The 25,752-nt window shown below is 43.0% G+C and overlaps 1 protein-coding gene across 6 annotated transcripts in view; it reads right to left on the reverse strand.

Annotated features, from left to right (window-relative positions):
- The window catches only part of dbn1 (drebrin 1), a 92,335-nt gene that overhangs the window by 12,782 nt on the left and 53,801 nt on the right, over positions 1-25,752 (reverse strand). For 4 of the 6 annotated variants that reach the window (XM_056396524.1, XM_056396523.1, XM_056396522.1 and 1 more), the window contains exons 2-5: positions 8,436-8,491; positions 5,640-5,752; positions 1,309-1,383; positions 286-450 (exon numbers count right to left, since the gene is read on the reverse strand). In XM_056396524.1, the coding sequence (XP_056252499.1) occupies positions 286-450; positions 1,309-1,383; positions 5,640-5,752; positions 8,436-8,491 (409 nt within the window). The remainder of the gene's footprint in view (positions 1-285; positions 451-1,308; positions 1,384-5,639; positions 5,753-8,435; positions 8,492-25,752) is intronic. The other 2 variants (XM_056396521.1, XM_056396520.1) reach the window with 2 other exon arrangements.

The raw sequence follows: 25,752 nt of genomic DNA on the forward strand, positions 1-25,752 counted from the left end.
GATATCGTGTTCACAAGATCAAAACAGCATTTGACCTTTGACCCCCCTAAAATGTAATCAGTTCACCCTTGAGTCCTAGTGAATGTTTGTTCCAAATTTCAAGAAGTTCCGGCTGAGCGCTGTAGTTTTAACAGGAGTAAATAGCAGATTTGTTGGGGACTATTTTCAGCAGTGGATTAATCCACATTTGGCTCTCTAGTATTTCTGGCAGCAGGAGTGTGAGTGTGTGTGTGGTGTGTGTGTGTGTGTGTGTGTGTGAGTGTGTGTGTGCATGTGTCATCACACCACGTCTCCATGTTCTTCCTCTCGGGTTCTCAGGCGGCTCAGGACTGGACTCGCCACCGCCGCCGTCCCATTGGTCAGCCGCTGCCCGATGGCTGACGGGTCGATGTCTTCCAGACTGCTGGCGTTGACGATGACCTCCACTCCCTGGAGAGACGAGGCGGAAACCTGATGATCAATTCTGATTAATTACCTCTGATTCATTATCAATTTCATTCAATACAAAACTGCTTCTACATTTTATCCAATTTTATTTTCTAATCAATTTAATACGATCATTGATCTGATCACTGCACATGTATAATAGATTGGTAGCATTCATGTGTGTGTGCGCTCTAACGGTCACTGAAACCCTGTCAGTGTGGTGAAGTCGAGGCTGTGTGGGAGAGAGAACTGCCACTTAGAATAATGACACTTCAACACACACACACACACACACACACACACACACACACACACATTACCTCTGCTTTAATCTCGATCTTTTTATCTACTCTACAAATCCAAAAATAAATAGTCAGCCAGGTGTAGAGGACTGTACACACTGCTGTGTATGACACACACACACACACACACACACACACACACACACACACACACACACGTTGGGTGAGAGGATCGTCATTCAGCTCAGAGCTCTCAGCACAGAGAGATTACTTTAAAAGTGCTGGTATTAGTCATGCTCTGTAACTGTAGCACACACACACACACACACACACACACACACACACACACACACACACACACACACACACACACACACACACACACACACACACGCACACACACACACACACACACGCACACACACACTCCTCTTTGATCCTCCTACAGGTTTAATGTGCTGCAGCTTCTTTTGAAAACAGACGAATATTCAAACGTGTTGATTGTGACAATTAAAGAATCTGAAGCCGACGAAGAAACAAACATCGTTCAGATCTGAATAAATAAACGAGTAAATAAATGTCGATCCCTACAGGTGATAATTTAAAGGGAAAATGTAAAAGTTGTGGAGTTCGGTCTGACCTGGAAGAAGTCTGCGATGGTGGCGACGTGACTGGCACACGCACACTTCCTGGCATCCGGCACGTCTTCCCCGACCTGAGAGGGAAAAGAGAGAGAGTTGTTGTTTAACAAAAAAAAAACGAAACAGAAAGAGAACTAGAATCACCTCCTCACGGCCGTATCCCTCCGCCACTCAGACTAGTTTCAGGTTACATCCCTGTTTATCCAGAGACACATAAAATATTAATCATTTGAGTGGAAGTTTTGTCATAATTACTGTGTGAATCTCTTGAGTAATGGCCACTAAAATCTAATCAGTTCGTCCTTGAGTCCAAGTGAATGTTTGTGCAATAATCTCAAGGCGTTACTGAGATATCGTGTCCACGAGAATGGGACGGACCGACAACCTGAAAACAATATGGCCTCCAGCTCTGGCTGTCGGAGGAATGAAAAGATAGAAAGAAAGAACGAAAGAGGAGCGATGCTGGACCTGAATCTTTAATTAAAAATTGCTCCTTTTCTGTTTTACCCCCCCCCCCCCCCCACACACACACACACACACACATACACACACAAATGTTCAAATTCACGAGGACGGTTTCCCCTCGTCTCGGCCTCATTAGGATCTTTGTGTCGAGCCGTGGTCGTGAGACGGCCGTGTTGCGACAGGCTGGATGTGATTCAGTAATCACAGCTCATTCAGACCGACACAATGCAAACGCAGCGAGCAGCCATTACACACAGAAAGAAGCGGGAAAAAGGCCCCGTCTCATCTGCATTCAGAGCAATTTATCTCTCAATAACAGAATTTAACCACATTATCTGAGTGTGTGTGTGTGTGAGAGCTGGAGAAAGACAGATACAGTTTGAATGTTTTTGCATATATTTAAGAGGATGTGGTTCATCCAGGAAGTGTTTTGTGTATTTTTTTGTGTGTGTGTGTGTGTGTGTGTGTTCACTCTCTGGCACAGTCCGGCCTGGTTTGGCCCGGCCTGCCACGGCCTGGTGCTCCTTTGACTGTGAGCGTTGCAGTGTTACATTATGACGGACTCCCCTGGCTCCGCTCCCAGCCTCATTTAACCAGAGAAATGTCTCTTTCTGAGTCTCTGTAATTACCACGTCTCTCTGTCGCTCTTTTGTTCTTTTTCTTTTCATTCAAGTTTATATATACAGCTAATTTACATCGGCCGCCCGGTTACGTCCTTCATCAATACAAAGAGGAAGTATTTTAGCACTGAACATATCTGCAAAAATACATCAGCAGGACAATTAATCTGTAGTTAATTACAGATAAATCAGTATTGATTTTAATATATAGAAATTAAAGTAACTGAAAGCCAAAGACAGTTGCCTTTGTGGATCTGTGTATAAGCCACGCCCCTCGTTCCTCCTTCTGTACAACCTCAATACGTCTGACAGTGATGCCTTGTTTTCCTTTCCTTTCACAGCAGAAGCTACAGCCTGTTGACAAATTGGTGTGTCACTCAATAAAGACTTCAGTACAGTGTAATAGAGGTTCACAGCCCATAAAACAAGAATAAGACCTCGAATTTTTCCTTATTTTATAGATAAAAACACAGAAAACCATAATAAAGAAAGAAAATTTTGCACACATGTGTTTGAGTCTATCTTTATTCTGATGCTTCTCTGGTATTTAAGGTAGTTTTTCTTTTGCTCCATGAAAAAAAAAATCAAACTAAAAATCTGACTGGTCTCATTTTCTGTCACTTCAATAAACCCAGAACAACTTCTCCTCACTCTGAGCTCAGAGTAAAACACTGCTCCCATTTAGTCTGGGTTTATAACAACTGACAGCCAAGCCTCTGAATCAGACGCTCTGATTGGCCGTGACAGTTCCCACTGGAGAGAATAGGAATATGGAAATATGGAACAGGAAAACACGTCTGTGAATATTTCACTAAACGTATTTAATGTATTTGCAACTTACCACATACGTAAATTAACAACTTCCTCTTTAAATTTATAGAGAATATTCTCAGTCTCCTACAAAACATATTTGCTGTCGTAAATTACTTGTATATAAATGTAATTTCTAGGAGACCGGGTCGAAAAAATTGCACTTGTGTCACAGGGAAACACTTCCAGGCGGTAGTTACGTTTCCATCAAAAGGTAAACGGTAAAACGAATTAGTAAGAGTATAAAGTATATTTACACTTTAAACACTCTCCCTCTCTGTCATTATGCTCTTGCTGTGAGTGCCGCTGCAGACGTCAGGTTCAGGAAGTAAAACATGCATCTCTCAGGTGGACTCAGCCCGTTTTAAATGCTCTTCAAACATTAAGTCGGAGACTCTCGCTGCGAATAAATGAACTCAAACATCACAAATTATTCATCTCTTCCTTCCTTACGTTTCCTTTTCCACCGTGAATTTAATTCATTCTGTTTCTTGTGCGTTGACTCGACTTCTCTGTTTGTCCTGTGCGTGGAAGGTCAGAAGTTCAATTTCCGTGAGGCGTTCGCATCCTGCTCAAAACACCACATCTGTATCCTCTGACTTTCTCGGAAAACAGCTGACAACGCCAATCAACCGTGCGATTCGTTAAAAAAGGATCAACGCTGGCTTCAGCCATAATACAAGAGGTTATAACACGTCCTCTGAGCAGCGCTACCTCTTCAGTGAGTCGGCAATACAGAGTGGAACGTGCCGCGGCTAGCTGGTTAGCATGCTAACTTCAGTAGAAGAAGAGCAGACGTGACAGAGACAAGAGTTTACATTGGCGTTGCCTTCTTGGCGAGTAAAGGAATAAAGTTTGATGCTGAACTCGCAACGTTTCTTCTAGACTGGTAAGTAATCTGATGTTAATGCTAACGTTAGCTATGTAGCGATAGCAAAAACTTACATGTAGCTATAAGCGTACGCTAGCAGCGATTTCTTCACTGTCCTGCCGACACTTGAAGGAAGCAGTTGAAACTCTTCTGTTTCTCGTGTAAATAATAATGATCACTCCTATTATTCTTCTATAAAGGTTCCTCACATAAGCTTGGGAGCGAGTTCTTCTAGGAACCTTTTCTAGAGGTTCCTCCACAGTTCGAAGAACCTCCAAAAGTTCCTCCAGGATAATCAACAGTTGATCTACTTTTGTTTCTAGTGCTTCACTCTTGATTTAACGTGTCCACAGAGTCACAGATGACGTCATCATATCCTGCGCACCATGAACCACAGGGACGGGACATAAAAATCTGCTGAAGCTGAGAAAACTCAAGGAAACCAGCTGCAGCGTCTGTGCGTTGACTCAGCATCAGAGCAGCGAGACGTGTTGACTCAGTTCAGTGAGTTAGACTGTTGGCTTTAACAAACTTAAGATGCACAGTTCTGTCCAGTGACTCTTATATAATGTTTTAAAGTGAACAAAAGTTTATATGTTTAATTTCCAGTTGTATTTTTTTTATTTATTTTTTTACTGGTGCAGCAGTTTCAGGTTTGATTCCTCCATGAACTGACATTAAAAAACATCATTATACAGAAAATATAAAAATCAAATAAAATTGGAATTTAATATCAAAATCATGGAATAACGTACAACGCACTTTAAATATTGATTCTTTGATAACATATTGGGACAGTTTAGAAATAATGCTTTTAAATCTTAATGTTTTTGAATGTTACTGTTTTTATCAGGAATTAATTTTTGTATTATTGATTGTTTGGTTTGTTTTTTTTTGCTTTTGTAATGGCATCATTGAAAATAAAGGTCACCCCTTAATGCATCCCTGAGAAAATAAATAAAGGTTGATGCTGGAATCAAATGTTCTGTCAATCACCTGACACTAGGAGAAAGGAGAAAACCTCCCACAGGAAATAACCTTACAAAATCAATCTGTCACTCTTCGTCTTTTTGTCTTGCCAGGACGACAGCTGCTGTAAATTTAAGTTTGACATCAACTTTATTTACACAGCTTAAAAATCACAAACAGACAGACAAACAGAAGCGCTGTTGTACTCATCATTGCCTGCAGGTGGCACTAGTGTCAACATCGCAGCAGCAGCAGTAACTTCCTCTGCCTGTAGAGGGCAGCACGTCTACACCTGCAGCTCTAAACTGCTGCTGCTGTTACGTCTCATCCCTGCAGCAGGTGTGAAGCTGCTGAGGCTGCAGCCCTGTGATTGGACGATGGAGAGTTAACCTGGTTTCAGGTCCCTGATGCGTCCTCGTTAAATAAACTGCTGCATTAAAAATGTTCTCTGACCCATTAATGACTCTGATATTCTCCTTTCATACCCTACAGGACATTTCAGTGTGTGTGTGTTGCCGGGGGTGTGTGCATTGCATCATATCCTGCCCCTCCCCTCCAGTTCCAGTCCCTCCACCCTCCCGACCCGGCGACTCACCCAGTTGATGAGGATGTATCGTGGCAGCGCGGCGGTGGGATCCTTGAGGCTGCAGAAGCCGTACATCACCCGGGCGCTGTCAAAGGTCAGCGTGATCTCTGCCAGACCGCCCCCTGCATCACAGAACAACACACTTTATTATTCCTGCAGCACAGGACCAGTCATGTCTGCCGGACTGTCCTCTGTCAGGGACGAGCTGGGCCTCTGAGCCACCGAGGAAAACTGCTCAGAGAATAACAAACTCATTTCATCTCTCCATCACAGACGAAGACTGTGTGATGCAGCTGAAAGCTCTAGAAAAAGATCCTGAGTGGACCTTGATTTGAGATCGTCTTGTCAAACATTTTACACTTCCTGTGTTTTATTTTGAAGTGTTGATCCATAAGAAAATATATTTGTGGTTTTAAGAGCCAAAAACCATCTCAGTGTAGTTTTACATCTCCTCTCTCAGGCTTCTCTCTGGAGCTCTAGTTACAACAGGTCGTTGAGCCAATCAGAAGAGAGGAGGCTCTGAGCCTCTCTTCTGATTGGCTGACTGTTTTCTGAGTGAGCCAATAAGAATAAAGCAGATTTCAGGTAAAAACACTCGGATAAACCAAATCCTGTAAAGGTTTGGATGGTGGGTCCAGGTGGGCGGGGCTTGGTGACTGCTTTGTTGTGACATCACAAAGTTCCAGAAGTCCTGACGGCTGGTTTTAAGGCTCAGTTTCTGAATACAGGCTGTGTGCATTTCTCTGTGGACTGAGGCTTTGATACTTTCACAGTATTAATATAGAAGCTAGAGCTGATCTATAATCTATAATCACACTACACATGGACACAGACCTTTAGACTATATGGAACCTTTAAGTCAGCAGCGACGTGTTCCACGCTGTTGGTTTTATGCCTCAGTTTATGATCCTGTTCTACATATCAGTGTCTACAGAGATGTCAACACACATATCTACACACCACACACACACACACACACACACACACACACACACACACACACACACACACACACACACACACACACACAAGAGTGGTTCTGCTGGCTGTGATCGGAGGAGGCAGACATCTTCCTCTGAGGTTCACAGAGCAGATGAACAAACTGTGTTTCCTCTCTGTCGCTGCTGAAATATTCACATATCTGTGAGGGAAAGCTGCCGACATGAAGGAGGCTAAGACCAGTGCTGCGAGGAGCGGCTCTTTATCATGCATCTCTCCGGCATTACTGATGCAGACACTTGAGTGTTTCTATATTCAGGACTGATGATTACATTAGACTCACAGAATAAGTCCTGATTCTCATCAAGAGCAAATCAAAGTGAAACCACGACACCACGAGACTCTTAAATAAAGAAATCAACCATGTTTATAGAGACGGTTTTAACAAATCCCATAAGAACACAAAAAAACAACAATGTGTCTGTCTCTCAATACGGTCTGACTTTTCTATTCTGCAGCTCTCAGCACATCAGTTCCTACTGAGAAAATAAAGCTTTAAAACAGCTCACAAATAATTTAGTTTCATTTTAAACCTGGACACTCAAATGCTAATCAAAAATGAGGAAATAGAGACTTTACTGGATTAATACTTAAACCAGGTCAACAGTGTGTCTCAGTGATGTGTTTTAATAGTTTATTTATACTGATTATTATAACAGATTAACAGATTACACTGCTGATTGCTTTACTCCAAAACGATCTGTTTATGTTAAAATCCTTGTGACGTTCCCGACCTTAATCATGTGGTTATTATTTTGTAAGCATGAAGACAAAGCTGAACGTTCACAGGATTTGGCAGGAAGGAAGTTGTGCTAACATGCTAACAGAAACTGTAGTTTGGCAATAGATGCTATGTTTTCCAGAAATAAAAATCCTGTTCACTGACAGTTGGAGCTCAAATCTCAGATGGATATGAAACTCTCTCAAACCAGAAGACATAAAAACTCCAAATAAGAAGTCAACTACAACTCCCAAGATGCATTTCAGTCAGAAACAGTTTCATATTCTGTTACGTGCTAAGCTAACATCGAGCTGAAGCTAAAAATTAGAAACCTAATGAAACAGTTGAAATCGGTTCATTTTCAGATTGCGGCTCAGTTCTGGATGACCTCAGTAACCATGGCAACGTGTGTTGTTTTCCTCCTCTCAATTCACAGCTGTTTTACACTGGGATTTCTCCCCCAATGTGAGATTAAACACACAACTCATCGACATGTTGTTTATCACGTAATTGGCCGCAGTATTAATCATGAACTTTATCGTGAAAATATCTGATTACAAAATATGTTTATTGTCCTAGAAATACCTCAGTTAACGATTTCAAATTAATTTTCTTCCATGTGTTCATTCACACATCACAATACCACAATGCAACCGATGTCATTACAGTCTGGAGCAAAAGACAGTGTCTTCACATCAGATATGGGGGAGTCTCATTAAACTGTAATGATCGTGCAGCGCGTCATTAGCTGGAGTAATAATGAATCCAGCTCTCTGATGGCCCGGCAACAATCAGGAGGCAAAAGAACAGGATGTGCCACCCCCCCCCCCCCTCCACCCCAAAGCAATGGCAGAACCTGCAGAGCTCATCAGACTTCGAGCTGCAAATTACAACTGTGACGTTAACGTTTGGCCGTGTTCATTAAAACAGCAGAAGAATAACAGTGAGATGGCACGTTTGGGATTTGAGATTAAATTTTTGGACCGAGGCGGGGGGGTGGGGTGGGGTGGGGGTGGGGAAAGAGCTGTTTCCTAGGAGGTAAATGAAAGGATGAAGAGATGATCGCAGGAAAAGCATGAACTCACCTCCTGATGTTGCCAGTGTCAAGTCATTAGTGTCATCCTCGTATGTGTACAAGGCCCTGAAAGAGAGAGAGAGAGAGAGAGTGTCTGTCAAAAAACAAGTTTCACCTTTAGCAACATTACAGTCTCATATATTGTCTGTTTTAACGTCTGCAGAGGTAAAGTCAAATTAAATTAATTTAAACTTGAGAAACAGAGTTACTTTTTCATTGGCTGCAGTTTATCTTTAAATACATTTTCCTGAACACTCCCTCCGACTGAAAACAATATTTAATTCCTCACAGATCATCGTTTTCCTTAGAGCTGAAGCGATCAGTCAAATATTCAATGATCAGAAAATACATGTAAATAATAATAATGAATTCATCATTTGAGCTGTTGTGTTTAAGCACGTGCACAAAAACTGTGTATTCAGAAAGAGTGAGTGACATCAGCATGTCAGAACTGTCACTGTGAGCATGTTAGCATGCTAACGTTAGCATTTAGCTTGCTGTTACAATACATGACAACATGACTTGAGCGCGTTCAGTGCATCGACACGTCAGCAGGATTTCAGACCGATCAACGATCAACCAGGCTGCTGCAGGCCACGCAGCTCTCTATGTGATCAAATATTGATTCAGTAACACCAGGTAACCAATCAACCAATTAACCAATTAACCAATCAGCTTCTTTCTCATAAAGACGTTCGAGAGAAGTGACGAAGGTCAACAGAACCAGTGACTCCAGTCTGTCACCAGAAACAAGTGTTACAAATGTCTTTAGGAGGATTGACAGCGTGTGTGTGTGTGTGTGTGTGTGTGTGTGTGTGTGTGTGTGTGTGAGTGTGTGTGTGTGTGTGTTGTAAAGCAGATTACTTGGTTTGATTAATGACTGTGGGATCTTTGTGTCTGTCTGGATTAGAAAAGCACTGACACTTTTAATAATGACAAGTACACACATCCTGAACACACACACACACACACACACACACACACACACACACACACACACACATATATATGTATGTGTGTGTGTATTTGTAGTATGGTAGTATCTCACACAGACACACACCTGTGAACTCTCTGTCTGAGGTTACATGAAGGTGACAGAGATTACAGATTAGCCGACATCATCAGATTAAAATTGTTTGACCTACAGTGACCCTGCCATAAAATCCATGAATTTACTGTAGTAATACAACTCTATAAAAAAATACTCATGAAAAAATACTAATTAAAAGAGCAGAAATATTGGAAACAAATTCTAACTTCTAGTATTGATGATGGAGCCAATGTCAATGATATAACATTATATTATTGGATTATTAATATTGATGCATTGACATAGAAGCAGCATTTTACTAATACACAGGTCAAGGGGAACCTGAACTGCAGCTGCTTAATGCACCGTTGATTTCATAAAGTCAGCAGATGTTTTGTTTGTACGAGCCACATCTGCACAACATCTGGTGATGGCAGCTTTCAGGAAGAAGAAGAAGAAGAAGAAGAAGAAGAAGAAAATAATGTCTTTTGATCTAAAATACATTTGTATTTTTGTAATTGTATTTAAATACAAATTGTATTTATGTTAAAAACAGGACGTGACGTCAGGTTAAAATGTGACCTGTGAAACTTTGCGTCATCGACTGACTGACACTGACCGAATCAGGAGAATCTGTGGAAAGTGAAGCGGCGGCGCTCAGAATGGATTTTCCTACGTATTAAAACGCATGCTGGGATTGAGGTTAGAGAAATTACCCTTTAATCTATCAGGGTTTAAACAGGAGATTATAAAACTGGAGAGCAGTGCACTGTAGATTATTGAAGATTATTATTATTATTATTATTAATAATAAAAACACTGCCACATAAAACAAAAAGCGTAAAGCTGCTGCCGATCATCACACGTACATGGATCAGTGCAGGGTCTGCGTGTGCGTTTCTACACGTGTGTGTTGAGTACACGTCATGGGACAGATTCATGTGTACCACAGTCACAGCACACTAAATGCCTGTTAGCCTATTAGCCTGTTAGCCTGTTAGCTTGTGGATATTACTCCTGCTTCCTGCTGCCTGTCGCCTTTGCAGAGACTCACTGCTGCAGTTTACACAACTCTCAGTGTCTGTTAGCGTCAGTAATTTTGATTCAAATCTTTTATTTATCATCTACGGGTCATTTCTTATTTTTGCTTCTGTTTGCTGAAATATAATTTTCTTCCGTTACAGTAAAAGTGAGAAATCCCTAATTGAACCTTTGTTTCTACACAGCTGCTTGAACCTATGTAGCTTTGTAGATGCCTGTTCAAGTGTGTGTTTGTGTGTGTGTGTGCGTGTGTGTTGGGGATTACCAGCCGGACTCACACCAGATGACCTCATGCTGCTTGTTTCAGCCTGAAGCTTTGGTCTGGCCTGTGTCTGACTCTGTGCTGACCTCACCTCCCTCCTGTCCTGTTTCTGCACCGTCACTCGCTGCTTCCGAAAAACCTTTCCTTTTCTCTCTTTTACGCCAGGCTGCACATTTCTCTGCCCTCAACATCACTAAAACCTTTCCGTTCTCCAATCAGCTCCGTTTATCCACTGTCGGTCTGCCTGTTGTCACAGCAACAGCCAGGTGGTCTGCCTGCATTCACCATCAGTCATAAGAGTCACCTGTACAGGTAAGACTGCAACACGCTGACATTAGCAGCTCAGTCAGGCTCCGATTATTACCGTACTGTGTTAATTAAAATTAATCTAATATCAAACTTACGCTGCCTTTGTTTGGTTTCATTTTTTTTTTACATCTGATGATGAAAGCTGGACATTCAAATCCACACAACGCAATAACTGCCCTGATTCAGATTTTCAGATTAAGACTGGATCAAATGACATGACATGACTTACTGCAACGACACCACAGGACAGACGGAGACAGCTGGAGAGAAACCGGTGGAGAGAGTGGAGCATTTAGCAGCTAAAGAGATGAAGAAGATGGTGGAGACCAAAAACAGAGCCGAAAGGAGACGGAATATTAGAGGTGACGCTTTTGCTGCTTCGTGATAATATGTCAGTGTTGTTAACAGCTTGTTCTGTAGAGAGTCAGTGAACGCAGCTTTGACTTTTCCTCTCACCAAACCAAACTCCGCCAAAAAATACTCGATTTTGACTCAAAGAGTCATCAGTGCTATCTGTAAGCTATCGCTCCCGAGCGATGCGAAATGCATGCTGGGATACGTGTCAACCTCAAACCAGCTCACACAGGACATTTTTGGATCGTACTTGTCGTCTAAGGTCGTCTGTGCAGCAGCTTATTATGACGCATAGTTACGTTTTGTTGCTAGGCGACACCTAGAGGTCGTAGTATTTATGACAGGAGCGAAGGGAAAAGTGTTGGTGACGTAGTTTAAAGAGAGATTTAGAAACACTTCAATCCTAGAAATTACATTCATATATAAATAAACATTTTTACTTTGGTTAAGGTTCGTGAAAAGATGGTTGTTCGGGTTAAATGTAAATAAACGGGTTGTGTCTGGATTAAACCACGAAGGTAAATAAATAAAAAGAACAATTACGTTTCCTACAGAACGTATTTGCTGTTTCAGTTTAGTTGTAAATGTATAAATATAATTTGTTGGTTGTCACTTCACATTACGATCATCCGACGTGACTGCGTTTGCCGACAGTGACTAACTACAATTACTACTGATCCGGTGACAGTGCTGGAATTGGCAGCATCACAACAAACCAATAGAAACGCAGATTCCTGGAGGCAGAGAGAGAGGAGGGGTGAGGAAGGTTGAGGAGGGGTGAGGAGGGGTGAGGAAGGGTGAGGAGGGGTGAGGAGGAGGGATTATAGATGAAAAGAGACAAAACAAAAGACAGGAAATAAAAAGATGATAGATAATAAAAACAACACGGTGTTGAGAGGACGGAAGAAAAGGATATGAGAAAGAAAATAAGGAAGTGTTTAAGATTGAGAGAGTGATAGAAAAAGAGAGAGAGAGCATGACTGAGCCTCACTCTCTCACTCTAGGCTCTATAAATAATTCTCTTTAAAGCAGACAGCTGTTTATTATTCATATGAGGCCTTCATGACCTAGAAACAGCTGTGTGTGTGTGTTCGTGTGTGTGTGTGTGTGTGTGTGTGTGTGTGTGTGTACAGCTGAGCATGTAAGAGGGAGGAAGATGGGAGGAAGATGAAAGGAGAAAAGAAAATATAAAAAGGAGAGAAAAGACAACGCCAGGGAGGAAAAGAGAGAAAATTGAATAAGAGGATGAGAGGATGAGGAAGATGAAGGCAGAAGGAGGTGACGATGATGATGGTGTGTGTCAGACAAAGAGGATTGTAACGACTGAAAAAGAAAATGGGGGGAGAAAAGGAAGAAGAGATGGTAGAATTGGAAGAGGAAGCAAGGAATGAATGAGCAGATGAAAAGAGAAAGAAGGAGGTAGAGAAGAGGAGGAGGAGGAGGAAGAACAAAGAAGAGCAATAATGAAGGATTGGACTCAGTGAATCAACTAATCACAAGTGTGGAGGTCGGTCCGGATCATCATCACTGCTCCGTCCAATCAGGACGCAGCTCTGGTCTCAAATCTGGTTCATGTTTTTTATTTTTCATTCATATTTAAATAAGAAAAAGTTTTTTAAGAGCAGAGTTTCCTCTAACGTTATAAAACAGGTAAAAAAAAAGATGATTTTGAATAAATTGAGGATCTTTATCCACAATTTTTACATCTATGACGTTAAATCTAAAACGATTCCTCACATTTTGTGTCAGATGTTTTAGCATCAGTGTCAATTTTATCTCTGGAAACTCAATGAGACCAAAAGAAAAACTAGAACAACCTTTTGTCCACAATGAATATAAGACAAGAACTCAACAAAAAGTAACAAGGATTATGACAAAATGTAAAGACGAACAAATGGAAATAAGAATTTATTCAACCACCTGCATGAATCTGCAGAATCACACAGTGAATCAACAACATCCTGCACCTGAAAACATCTGGAGCTAATAATCAAACTGCTGTTAACTCACTAATTGTTACAGCTCTAATCAAAGTGGAAACATCCATTGAGATCAATAATACAAATGTGGCTTTGTGTCCTGAAATGAACCTCGACGTTTTGAACTTTTAAACCGCCCTCTCTCTCTCTCCTCCTCCCTCCCTCCCTCTCTCATTTCCTTTCCCTGGCTTTCCTGCTTTCTCCGTCGTCTCTCACACAACATTAAATATCTTTAATGCTGTCTCACTGTGTGACACACACACACACACACACACACACACACACACACACACACACACATGCAGACTGTTTCTTCTCATCTCTCCCAGGCCATTAAAGCAACATGAGTCTCAACAGAAAGAAGCCACAGAGTTATTTTCGGCTGAAAGCTGATTAGCACTGTGTCAAACCCAAAATCACAAACTCTCAGAAGCAAGAAGCTTCTAACGGAGCTGATTTGAAATTCTGACGACATATTACAGAAGATTAATAAACAGAATCGGGGAGGAGGAGCAGAGCCGACGACTCGTGCAGGGAACAGGACGGCTCCGGATAAACACGTCTGTGGCTCAGTCTCAACAAACACACAACTTCCCTTCAGGAACGTCTTGTTTTAAAGGTAAAAAAAAATCCTGATCTGGAATCAGGAGCACAAAACAAGCAGCTCCGAGCGGGAAAGGAGAAGCTGTCTGGATTGATGAGAGGTACCGAGACACACACAACAACAGACAACACCTCAGATCAGAGGGACGTGTGTGTGTGTGTGTGTGTGTGACAAGTTGCAAAACGCTGCCAGCGGCTCTGAAGGAAAACGTTTCCTCCAAGAAGTTGCTTCAGATATTTTGTCCACCTCCTGTACACAGGATCAGCGGAGCATGGCACTGTTGCCAAGATAAACCTCCCCACACACACACACACACACACACACACACACACACGCCCCATGGGGAGTGTCACCATGGCAACCGGGCAGCATCCCCCATCGCTATCTCGGCAACAGCAGTTGTTGCGACCTGAGGGGAGCCACAATGTAAAGATATGGTGGTGGGAAGGACGGAAGGAAGGAAGCAGGGAGGGAGGGAGGGGGGTGAAGGAGAGCTGAAGGGCAAACACACACACACACACATACACACACATCAAGTGAGCAGCAAGAGTGTGTGTGTGTGTGTGTGTGTGTGTGTGTGTGTGTGTGTGTGTGTTGGGGTGGTCCAGCTGGACTCACTTCACAACTTCAAAAGGATGTGCAGCCCTGATGCACTGAGCTCCTTCTTGCAGCAAACAGCAGGAGTGTGAGGATACACACTGATGTCACGTTTCACCACGAAAAAACGTTTCTGTGTTAAAAAAGAAAAATTATCTTGTAGCATCGACTGAATCCCGTCAAGCAGGATGTTCAGTGTGGAGTCATAAAACCTGCATTAACGTCAAATCTTGGCACAAGAGTTGAACTACACGACAGGAAGCAGCTGCGCCTCGTTTTTTTGTGTTGAGTTTTGTAAGTAAATACGACTTTCACCTACACACAGCTCTGCATCTGTTGCTTAAATCACACCAGAGTAGCCAGAGGAACAAATATAATCAGCATCTCTTTCATTTTACAAAAGCAGCAAAGTTTCTTTTAACTTTAAAGTTTTGTCCAAGAACTTTGCTCAAAAGAAAAATAGTGAAGCAGCAGCTCAAAACTCCACTGCCTCCAGGAAATAGCCACAATCTAATGAAACTAAAGCAGGATCTGCTCCGTGAAGCTCAGTAAACTGTGTGTTTATTAAATCAGTTTTACATTCTAATAATGAGTGTGTAAGCATTGCATTGCGGTTGCCGTGACAACCCGAAAGAAAAAGAAAAGTGGCTTAATATACCAATTTGCAAACGTGAGAAAAAGGAATTTGAGTCTAAAGCCAGAACATGGCGATGAAGACGCCAGAGTTAACGGTTCTGATTCCAACGGAAAACATCTTCACTCGTTCTGCCTTCAGACGACTTGGACGTGCGTCACCAGGCGGCTGATGGGATGAACGCTGCCAGGAAGCTCTCTGCACTGCTGTCAGAGAGAGAGAGAGAGAGAGAGAGAGAGAGAGAGAGAGAGGAGCCGACCGGCCGAGGCCCTTTTAGAGAAGAGAATTAGACAAAGTCGAGTCAGCAGCTTCTCCGAGCCAGAGAGACTTTAACGGAGTCGGACCGAGCGAAGACAGAGGGAGGGGTGTGTAAGTGTGTGTGTGTGTGTGTGTGTGTGTGTGTGTGTGTGTGTGTGTGTGTCAGTGTGTGTGTGTGTGTGTCCATCCGGGCCAATCATCTGCCATGTTTGTCAAGAAACTGTCAGTTCTTTCGCAGCTTTTGTAAACGTTGCAGATACAGTGAAGTGACAGCGGTAAGCGTGAAGTTTTTCGGCTTATTTAAAACAGATTATGTTAAGCTGCATCTCGGAGCATGAAATCAGTCGGGGGGGCTTGTACAGTGTTGTACTCTTCTCTTGTTTTTTTTTTTTTTTTTGTCAGACTTCCAGAGCGAGGCCGGGTTCCTTCCCCAACAAAAGTCCAATATTTATCCTCAGGGTCCGAGAGTTATGGATTCCTCCTGGGTTCTTAATGTCCGCGGGGAACAGAAAGATATGTGCGGTTAGAGAGAGAGAGAGAGACGGAGAGAGTGAGAGAGAGAGGGAGGGAGACGGTAAATACAGACAAAGAGCCGTGAAGACAGAAGCAGACAGACAGAGAGCATTGTGGGACGGGACAGAGAGAACTATGGGGGGATGATTAAGTGCGTTGGCAACGGCTGTTATTCCTGTGGTCGGATAACACGGTGTGATTTACTGAGCTAGAAACCTTCATGGTGACTCAATGCAAAAGAAATGAGCCGGACAGACATGAGGACGGAGGAGAATTATGGGTAATGTTTCATTCGGGGGGGGGGGGGGGGGGCATGACTCCTGCTCAGGTCTGGGAATGCAGAGATGATCCCACGAGTGAGACACGAGGGTGAGTGGTGTGAACGATGGATGATCCGCAGCCGTGATGGTGACAACACGAGGGCCGTGACGCTCGTTGTGCACAAACTGTGAAGTTTGTCCTGAGAGTGGGGCGAGAGAGGAGAGAGAGAGAACTGCCCCCCCCCTGTACGGTGGCCAGCTCAGGACATCTCACACAGACTCAGTCGACTGGAAGCTGCTTGTGAGCGTGAGAGAGTTTGTACAGTACGAATCCATTTTCCATAAATACACTGATGTAGGTGTATTAGCTGACAGATGCTCTCTCTCTCTCTCTCTCTCTCTCTCTCTAGGCTTTGACACTTTCTCACATCAGAGAAGAATTGACTGGTTCAGGGGACAGGGGGCGGGGCTAAACACTGCGTCGGCCACTGCCAGTTACAAGCTAACAAACAGCATAGACAAATAAAACATGCTAACTGCGCTAACGGTTCAAACATGTGGCTGAGTCTCTCTGATGTTTCCTCCTCTCACCATCTTGATGCTCTCGGCTCTTTCACCTGTCCACCTGGAGCCAGCAGGTGGTGGGCGGGGCATAACGCCTGATCCAGATGTCACAATGAGGAAGTAAGGGGAGATCTGGAGCTTCCATTTTTTGTTTTTCACTTTTTATGTTGGAAAATCATGTTAAACAAAATATGAATTTGAGTTTAAAATATGTCGAGAGGAACTTCAGAGAGGAATGAGTGTGAGGACAAACACAGTTAAAGAGGAGACAGAGTAAAGAAATCAATGAAGACGCTGCTAAAATAACAGAGAGAGGAGTCAAGAGGAGAACAGAAGGGTGAACTGAACATCAGTCTGCATGTGTCTGGGCCTCTATTAAATTCTAATGAGTGGAGGAGGATGGCTGTTGTAATGGCGTCCCTGGAGAACAACATCAATGCAGTGGTGTGTGGTGCAGAGAGAGAGAGAGAGAGAGAGAGAGAGAGAGGTGGAGCGTTGGCTGCAAATGAACGTGAGACAACGAGTCATTTACACGTTGAGGTGCGACAGAGAGAAAATACAGACACAATGCAGGAAATTCACTTTTTTCAGCTTCCATAAACATCAACGATAATCCAAACCACTCCGGGCTCTGCAGCCGACTCCACAGAGGCAGCACTGATGGTAACAGTCCAGCTAAAATAACATCAAATAACAGTAAATAGAGCAGGACAGCTTCATCTATTTCGGGGCTTTAAAAGAGACTTTTATTTTTTCTTCACATTCTTGGTCATGGCTCATTCTGTAGATAATCTCAAGTCCAACACGAAACAACAGAAACGTTTGTACTGTATTTGTACGTATATGTGTTTCAACAGGGTTTTGGTTTAGATTTTTCAATAATTTAGTTACGACATAATTTAATTCTATTTTATGATATTTGATGAATATCATTTCTCATTTGCTTTTTAACAAATCATGAAGTATTAGATTAAAAAATACGCAAAGGACGGTGATGAATCTGACCAAACAAGGTATTTTTTTTGGTTGTAGTTTTCTATCCTCAGTGCTACAGATATATTTCTGCCCCCCCCCCCCCGGTTTCAGGTTGCTTCTCTGCACTAGAACATTTTGTGAATCTGTTTAAACACACTGCAGATAACGTGTGTATATTTTAAAAACATCTTTTTCCATTATTTTCCTTTTCATACGAGCACAGAGACACGGAGACACTGACACAGGTAATTTTTTGCTCTTACAGAGGTTATGCAGCGGTCACATCTCAAACAGAATCAGCGTTAGCAGCTGACACACACACACATGCACACACACACACACACATGCACACACACACATGCACACACACACACACACACACACACACACACACACACACACATAGAGGGTGGAGGTTCAGAAGGAGAGGATTAGACAAATCTACATCCTACTCTGAAAACAGATGTAGCCCAGATGCTGAAACAAGCTTCCTCAGTGAATGTACTGCACATCATCTGAGGGTTGTCATCGACGTCAGCCATTGTTCTCATGTGAATTACATTAAGATGAAAACAAATCTTCTTTGAATATGTGCTGCGTTCGTCTGCGTATTGTGTATTGTCTGAGGCTGAAACACAGCGAGGGAGTCAGAGTGCAGCACAAACATGAAACATGAGCATGAGTGAACTTTTCATCTGCGTCTGACAGAGTTCACGTCCTTTACCCAGAGTTTACTGACATCTACATCCCTGCCACGGCTAACAGCGGCTCACGGCTAATAACGGACTCACCAGATGGAAAGCAAAGTTATCTCGCCAAACCAGTAGCTGCTGACTCAGTGAAATTTGTGAGGGAACATTTTCCATCAATACTCAAGAATTTGGTCGGCAAACCAGCGGGCTTACCGCTCAGCTAACTGTCTGACTCCGTGTTTGGCAGCGGGTTCTTTGTAGTGTTGAGATCGGGAAAAGGCTGACTTGCATTTGATTTTTAGGAGGAATTCTGCCTGGATCAGCAGTTGTTTTGTGCCGTTTGAACGAGCTGAGGGGGCCTGAACAATGGCAGCTCTACTCTGACACACTGACAGATGGCACATAAATGTATGTTTGTCATTAAAAGAATTAGGATTTCTGAAAAACACTAATCTGAACCTGAAGTCGCTCGCATGCCGTTACTGCTCGGCTTTCCATGAGGCAACAACGACAAAAGCACAAAGACGAGAAAGACAAAAGAAAAGCTTGAGGTTCTGATCAATCAAACAAAGAAGTTGAGTTTCCTGCAACTGGGAAGAAACTGTTTGAGTTGTGGAGAGATTTCTCACGACTAAAACAATAAGTCAAATGTTTAGCTCCTCTCTGTAAACTGAAGGAAACCAGCACAAATAAAACAGAAGTTAGGTGTCGCTGAAAAAAAAAAATACAGGAAATTAACTTTGGTCCCTGAACAATAGGTTTCATTTCTCTCTTTCAGGCCCCGGGCTGAAAACATTTTAGGCATCTGTGATATGATCCTACTTAAGTGCTGAGGAATGTAGAACATCACAGAGCCGCTTCCAGAGCAAAGCAGGAACCAGAATCCAGAACTCTTAACCAGACTTCTTCCACGCCAACGATGGGAATAAAATGTGAACGATGTAAACAGTCTGTCGTCTGCAGGGAGTTCTACAATGTTCGTCTGCCAGAATGACGGTGTATCGATCTACGAAGGTTCTAGAAGGTTCTGCAGTTTCTTCTGTGTTTAGAGCGTTCGTGTGGAGAAGCTGTTTCACTGAACGCTAACTTGATAAAGAAACATTTTAGAGGCCACAGTCGAGAATCTGTGTTTACCAAAGGTGTTTGACAGGTAAACACTCTCGACCATGATGGTGGATCATCCTTGTAGACATCTTTGGCTGACAGAGATGTCTATAACTCTTAGCTTCCATAACATTGTAGAACACGTCTTACCCAGAAAATATTTATTTTTCATAGAGGTTCAGAATGTGAGAGTCCAACAGTGTTTATATCCCATAGGTTTTACGTATGTATGTTTGTTGGCCGGAGAAATGTAGAAAGAGGTCTGAAATGGTTTCCAAAGAGATGTAGAATATCTATCTGCTGCAGAGGAGACGCCATGTTGGTCGGCCAGAGAGGAGTCCAATCCTGATTCACTGAAGAGCTCTAGAACGATACAATGTTGCTCCTGTCAGAGAGAGTTATAATGTGTATCTTTACAACAGATTCTAGAATGTTCCTCCGAGCGATACAATGAATGGGGATCTGCAAGATGCAGAATATTAATGTGCCACGTGTCTAGAATATTTACATATTATTTACATGAGAGAAAGCTCTAAAATTTTTACGAGAAACAAAAAAAAGGTCAAGGGTGTTTGTTGTCTGGATTCTTCTAGAATCTCTCCCTCCCAGAGAGAAGTGTGTTCTGTTTGTCCTGGAAGTCGTCAAACGCTGCCTTTGTGCAGAGAGGCCGAGCTGCAGAAGGGCAGGACAGTCAAAACAGTCTCAGCTGTGGCTCAGAGTCTGTCACTGTCACTTAGTCAGCACGACGGGAATTTTGTCTTGTTCTGGGCCCTCAGGACACACACACACACACACACACACACACACACACACACACACACACACACACCACCATGCCTTCCTGAGTCCTTGCACACTCACCCTAATCAGCTTTCTAGGGACGAGACGAAGGGACGAGGGTTCACTATTTTATGTGTGTGTGCGTCTCTGAGGACTCAGGGCTCTGGTTGAACACTGACTCAGCAAGAGAGACAGCAGTGACAGACTTATACAGCTACACAAAACGCACACGTACACACACACACACACACACACACACACACACACAACTGACTGTTGCTCTGACTATGTGACAGAGCCACTGCATTGTCTCCAGAGTTTCATTGAGCATTCAGTATTCATCCTCCCTCAGTCAACTCATTCTCCCCTCGACACTGAAACATGCAGAAGCGCCTCGGGGAGAAGTGACGGTACCGGTCCAATACTCCGGAAATAGTGAAAATACCCTGACAGAGGAAGTTCAAGTTCTCTGTTTAAGATTGTGCTGCAGGCTGAGCAGTGAGAGTCCGTCTCTGTGGGTACAGTGAGGAAACTGGTGCAGCTGTTTGTATTCAGGCAGCAGCGCTGAGAAGATGCAGGAGGCAGAGGAACTGATGAAAAACAGCGTTAAGACGGAGAACACAAAGAAAAGTTTCATCTCCGCTCTGCAGCAGTCTGCGTCCTACAGACAGGAAGTGAGGGGACGGACCGACTGATGGATGTGTTGTGCAACAGCAAAGGGCAAAGCCCCCGAGCTGCAGCGTCCTCGGTGCCGAGGTTCTGTTCTGTTGAGAATCAGGCTCGAAGCTTCACCACCATGTCTGTGTCGGAGACCAACACCTGTTCTCCTACCTGATCAGTGATTGGCTGATTAGCTGCATGTGTGGGGAACAAGATGACAAGATCTTTGATATTTAAACTCTGCAGAAATCACAAACGGTATCAATCCAAATAAATGTTCCCTAAAAAAAAAAATAAAATGAAAACATCTGTCTGGCTCATTATTGTCATCAAACTATATCAGCGCTGTAATCCTGCCACGCCCATCTCTTCACACTTTGATGCTCACAACATGATAAACCACTGAGATACAGGCGCACAGAGACACCGCCCTCTGGCCAAAATATTATGACTTCTGAAGAACAAAAACTACATTTGGTCCTCAGCTTGGTTTTTAATTTGCAGCCATGTGATCAGTGAGTTAGTGAGAGTCTACAAGCACTTTTAGACACATTTTTTAATCCGGTTTTCTAATTTTCACGATGAACACCTGTTTTTTATTATTATTTTTGATGTTATGTGACACTGACGGGTCTTTCTTGCCTGGACTCTTCATGAAGTCCACAGCAGGCCTCACAGCCGTGCTTTGTATGCTGGACGGGTAACAATGGACTTCCTGTGGCTGCTGAGCCGCTGTCTGCTCTGCACCAATCACATCCAAGCGCTGACCAACACAGCGTCCCGAAACAATGTCGAGCCGTTGCCATGTGAGCGGCGGACAAGTGTAAACAGGAGGGGAAAACAAGGAGTGTTTGGACGTTTAACTGGGACCTGATGGTCTGCAGAGATAGTCGAGGCCGCTGAAAACAAACCTCCGAGCTTTTTTCTATTCGCAGATTTTTTCTCTGAGCTGATAAATGAGCCTGAACCAAAGTGTTTTACCTCCCTCTTCCTGTCCTGACTCGGCCACCGTGTCGTCTGTTTGCGGTAAATACATCACACATCCAATGGTGGAGAGTAACCAAAGTTAAAAGTAGAGTATTTCAACAATTTACTGCAACTTGAAACTGCTTTTCCATCACGTTTCAGAGGTTACTACTGCATGTTTTTACCTCTAACACTGAAACCTCCATAAAACAACAGTGGCACAGGATCCCGAGGCGTTAATGCAGGAGGCTGAACGCTCATCACGAGCCACAGCTGCTGCAGCGAAACATCGTCATCATCCGTGGCGCTCCGGCTGAGGTTCCCTGGTCAGTAAATGTCTTTCAGACCTCCCGCCTTCACACACATCAGCCTCGCAACTCCCCTGCTTTCTGCCGATAACCTGCAGCGACAGCTTCCATCTGGAACTATTTTCTCCAAACAAAACCGACACTCTCTGCACAGTAAGATGCTGCTAAGTGTAGAGATATAAAGGCCTGGACAGGAATCAGAGGATCTGCAGCCGCTCTGATCACGACCATCTGGGAGACCACGCTGTTTATCTTGTGTAAGCATAATGATTTATGAGGAGAGTACCTGCAAAAGTGTCATTTAAACCAACCATTTACTGTGTGTTTAAAATGAATTTTTGTTATTATAGTCAGATAAGAAAAGCTATTTTTAAATTTGATGCCATGTTGAATAATGTTCTACCTTTGTTTAAACAGTTTATGTTGTGCTTTATTCTCGCTGGATATCACAATTCAGATGAATGTGTACGTCCAGCCGGTGGTCTGACATGTTCTTGTGGGGAACCATTGCTCTATTTAGTGAGTCACACTACAGGAAACTACAGTGTGTGTGTTCATGGTGATGAAGGGACATGTCCTCCAGTGTAACAGTGGAAAAACAATCAGGAATCAGATACATCAGGCTGCAGACACATAGACAAGTAACCTGGGTATTAGTTAGCATATAAGCATTTGAATGGGTTTTTGGTTTAAAAGGCTGAAATAAAGTCTGTGTTAACACAAGCTCATTTTATTCTACGAGTTAAAATACATCACTAAATACCCCCGTCGTGATTTTCTTTAAGCTTTTACGTCTCTTAAAAAACGGCCGGTTGCTAACGAGTGTCTAAATGAAACTACAGATGATGTCGGGGACGTTTAGGCTTCAGAAATCATACTGTGGTTTTTCATTTGTGAAGATTATCCTGCTGAACAAAATGTGTCAGTATCAAAAACTTATTTATTTTCTGCAATAATCCAAAAGCCAAATGTAAAAATCTCATTGAACCAGTTTGACGCCAACATCCCGGTTGTTCCCACGAAGACACGTCGTCCCTGCGGCGCTCCATCAGGAGATACTGATTCTTGATTTGGGTTTTTTTTTTTTTCATGATATTCAGTGACAATAAGACAAATATAGAAAAGCTGCATCTTTTTAAAGTGTCTCAGTTCATTCAGATGCTGCAGCTCATCCTGCTGCGAGGAGTCACCTCGAAACAGAGACGCCTGTGTAGTACAGGCTGCACTTAAAACAAAACCAGAGCATCTCAAAGGAGACACACACACACACACACACACACACACACACACACACACACACACACACACACACACACACACACACACACACACACACACACACACACAGACCCCTTGTGACTGAGCAGTCTCTGATGGTGAGTCGTTGTGGGCTGTCGGCCAGCGAGGCCTTTCATCCTGCCTCCGTCTCTCTCTTAATACACACCCTGTGTCTCTCTACCTCCTTTTCTTTGTCTCTCTCTCTCTCTCTCTTTCTCTCTCTCTATTTAAAACACACACACCATTTTCCTGCCTCTACATCTCCATCTCCTGCTCGCTCCACCTCCCCTCCTCCTCTCCCTCTCTCTCTTTCTTTCTCTCTTCGTCTAATTTCCGGTGTGAATGTGAGGACGGACGGCAACGTGCCAAACTGCGCCACACACAAATACACACACATAAACACACACACACAAACACACACACACACACAGAGTACGCTGAACGCCGATGCTGAATGTGAAGTAGGTCAGATGACATGTGGCTGAACACATTCACGCGCTGCAGCGGCAGGAAGGGCGAATTAAAATACATTTGAATTAACATATTTAACTTCGTGTGGATGTTCTGCCGCTTTAACTGGAGCGAGAGGCTGCGCAGGGACACGCAGGACGTCCGAGTCCGCAGAAAAACAAACAAAACAAAACCCATCTCTCGGTCAAGTGGATAAACTGGTGAAAAACACGATTATGTCATGTGACACTAAAGCTCCACTGAGGATAATATTATTTACAGAGAAGCAGAACCAGAGGCTTTATTTCAGACAGGACCTCAGTTCACCACTTTTATTATGAAATTAATCCGGTCCAGGCATTCATGGTCCCCGGGGGGTGAAGCCTGCTGACCTCGGTGCCTCCGTGAGGTCGACTTCGATACCGATTCTTAACGATACTTTTTTTCTATTCCAGTTCTATAAAATCCATCTGATCAAAAAGAAAATTACAGCTCCGAGAGGCTCTTTGAGTCGGTTCCTGGCCCAACTCGAGTCCCCCCACCCCCTCCACCCCCCCCCCCCCCACTCCCTCCATCAGTAAAACCACCCCGGTGAAATGATGTCATGCTCCAGGGAGCCATTGCAACCCACACACACACAAACACATAATAGAGTGCAAACACACACTCTCACACACTGTCACCATTTATTGTCGGCCTGATCTCATCCCCCAAAGTCTAAAGATCCACACAGTCCAAATACGACTTTCTGGCCTCTTGTCCGCTGTGTCGGAGAGAAGGGACTTTATTTTCTAAAAGCTGATCCTCTTGGCCGCCTGACAATTTCTGAAGGGCTATTACTATTATAAAAGCTCAGTGTGTATGTCTGCTGTGTGCGTGTGTGCGTGTGTGTGTGTGTGTGTGTGTACTCCTGCTGGACTGTTTGATTTGTGTGATTTGTCCTATTTGCCAGAATGAAATGTCTGGTATCCTGTGGGAAATCTCCCTGCATTCACAGTGAATGACAAATGGAAATTTAAGAGCAAACTAAACTTTCTACTGAACCTCCATGAAAGAGTGAGTGAGTGAGTGAGTGAGTGAGTGAGTGAGTGAGTGAGTGAGTGAGTGACATATAAAATAACAACATGTAAATATTATATATAAAACCTATTAGAAACTGGAACAGTTTCACATATTGACATATATGTCTACCCCAAACAAATATTTATGTATGTATTCTTAACCTGTAGACATATATTACATAAATAAATATACATGTTGATATTATAAACAGCAGGGTCCAAGAGTCTGAGACAAATTTCCCAGAATAAGGAAGTTAGAAATGAATAAGATCATTTAAAAATTCACCATATAGATATTTTTATATATATATTTTCTTTTCTCTCTCTGTCCCTCTCTCTCTCTCTCTCTATATATATATATATATATATATATGTATATGTATATTTACAATATGTAGGAATGTGTTCACTGAGAACACATGGAACAGCGAGACATTCCTAAAATACGTCCAGCTGGACAGTAAGTTCGAATGGTCAGATGATCGGACATGTTGGCAACAAACCAACAAGCACTTTATTTGGAGGGAAAAGTGAAAGTGAGATTATTATTATTGTGACAGACCAGATGGTGGTCTCCCTCACATGTCACTGATGTAACTTCGCTGGAAGCTGGGAGTCAGTTCTGAGCTACAGATAAATCAGTGGTTG

Source organism: Seriola aureovittata, chromosome 15 (assembly GCF_021018895.1).
Source record: "Seriola aureovittata isolate HTS-2021-v1 ecotype China chromosome 15, ASM2101889v1, whole genome shotgun sequence".
Lineage (NCBI taxonomy): Eukaryota > Metazoa > Chordata > Actinopteri > Carangiformes > Carangidae > Seriola > Seriola aureovittata.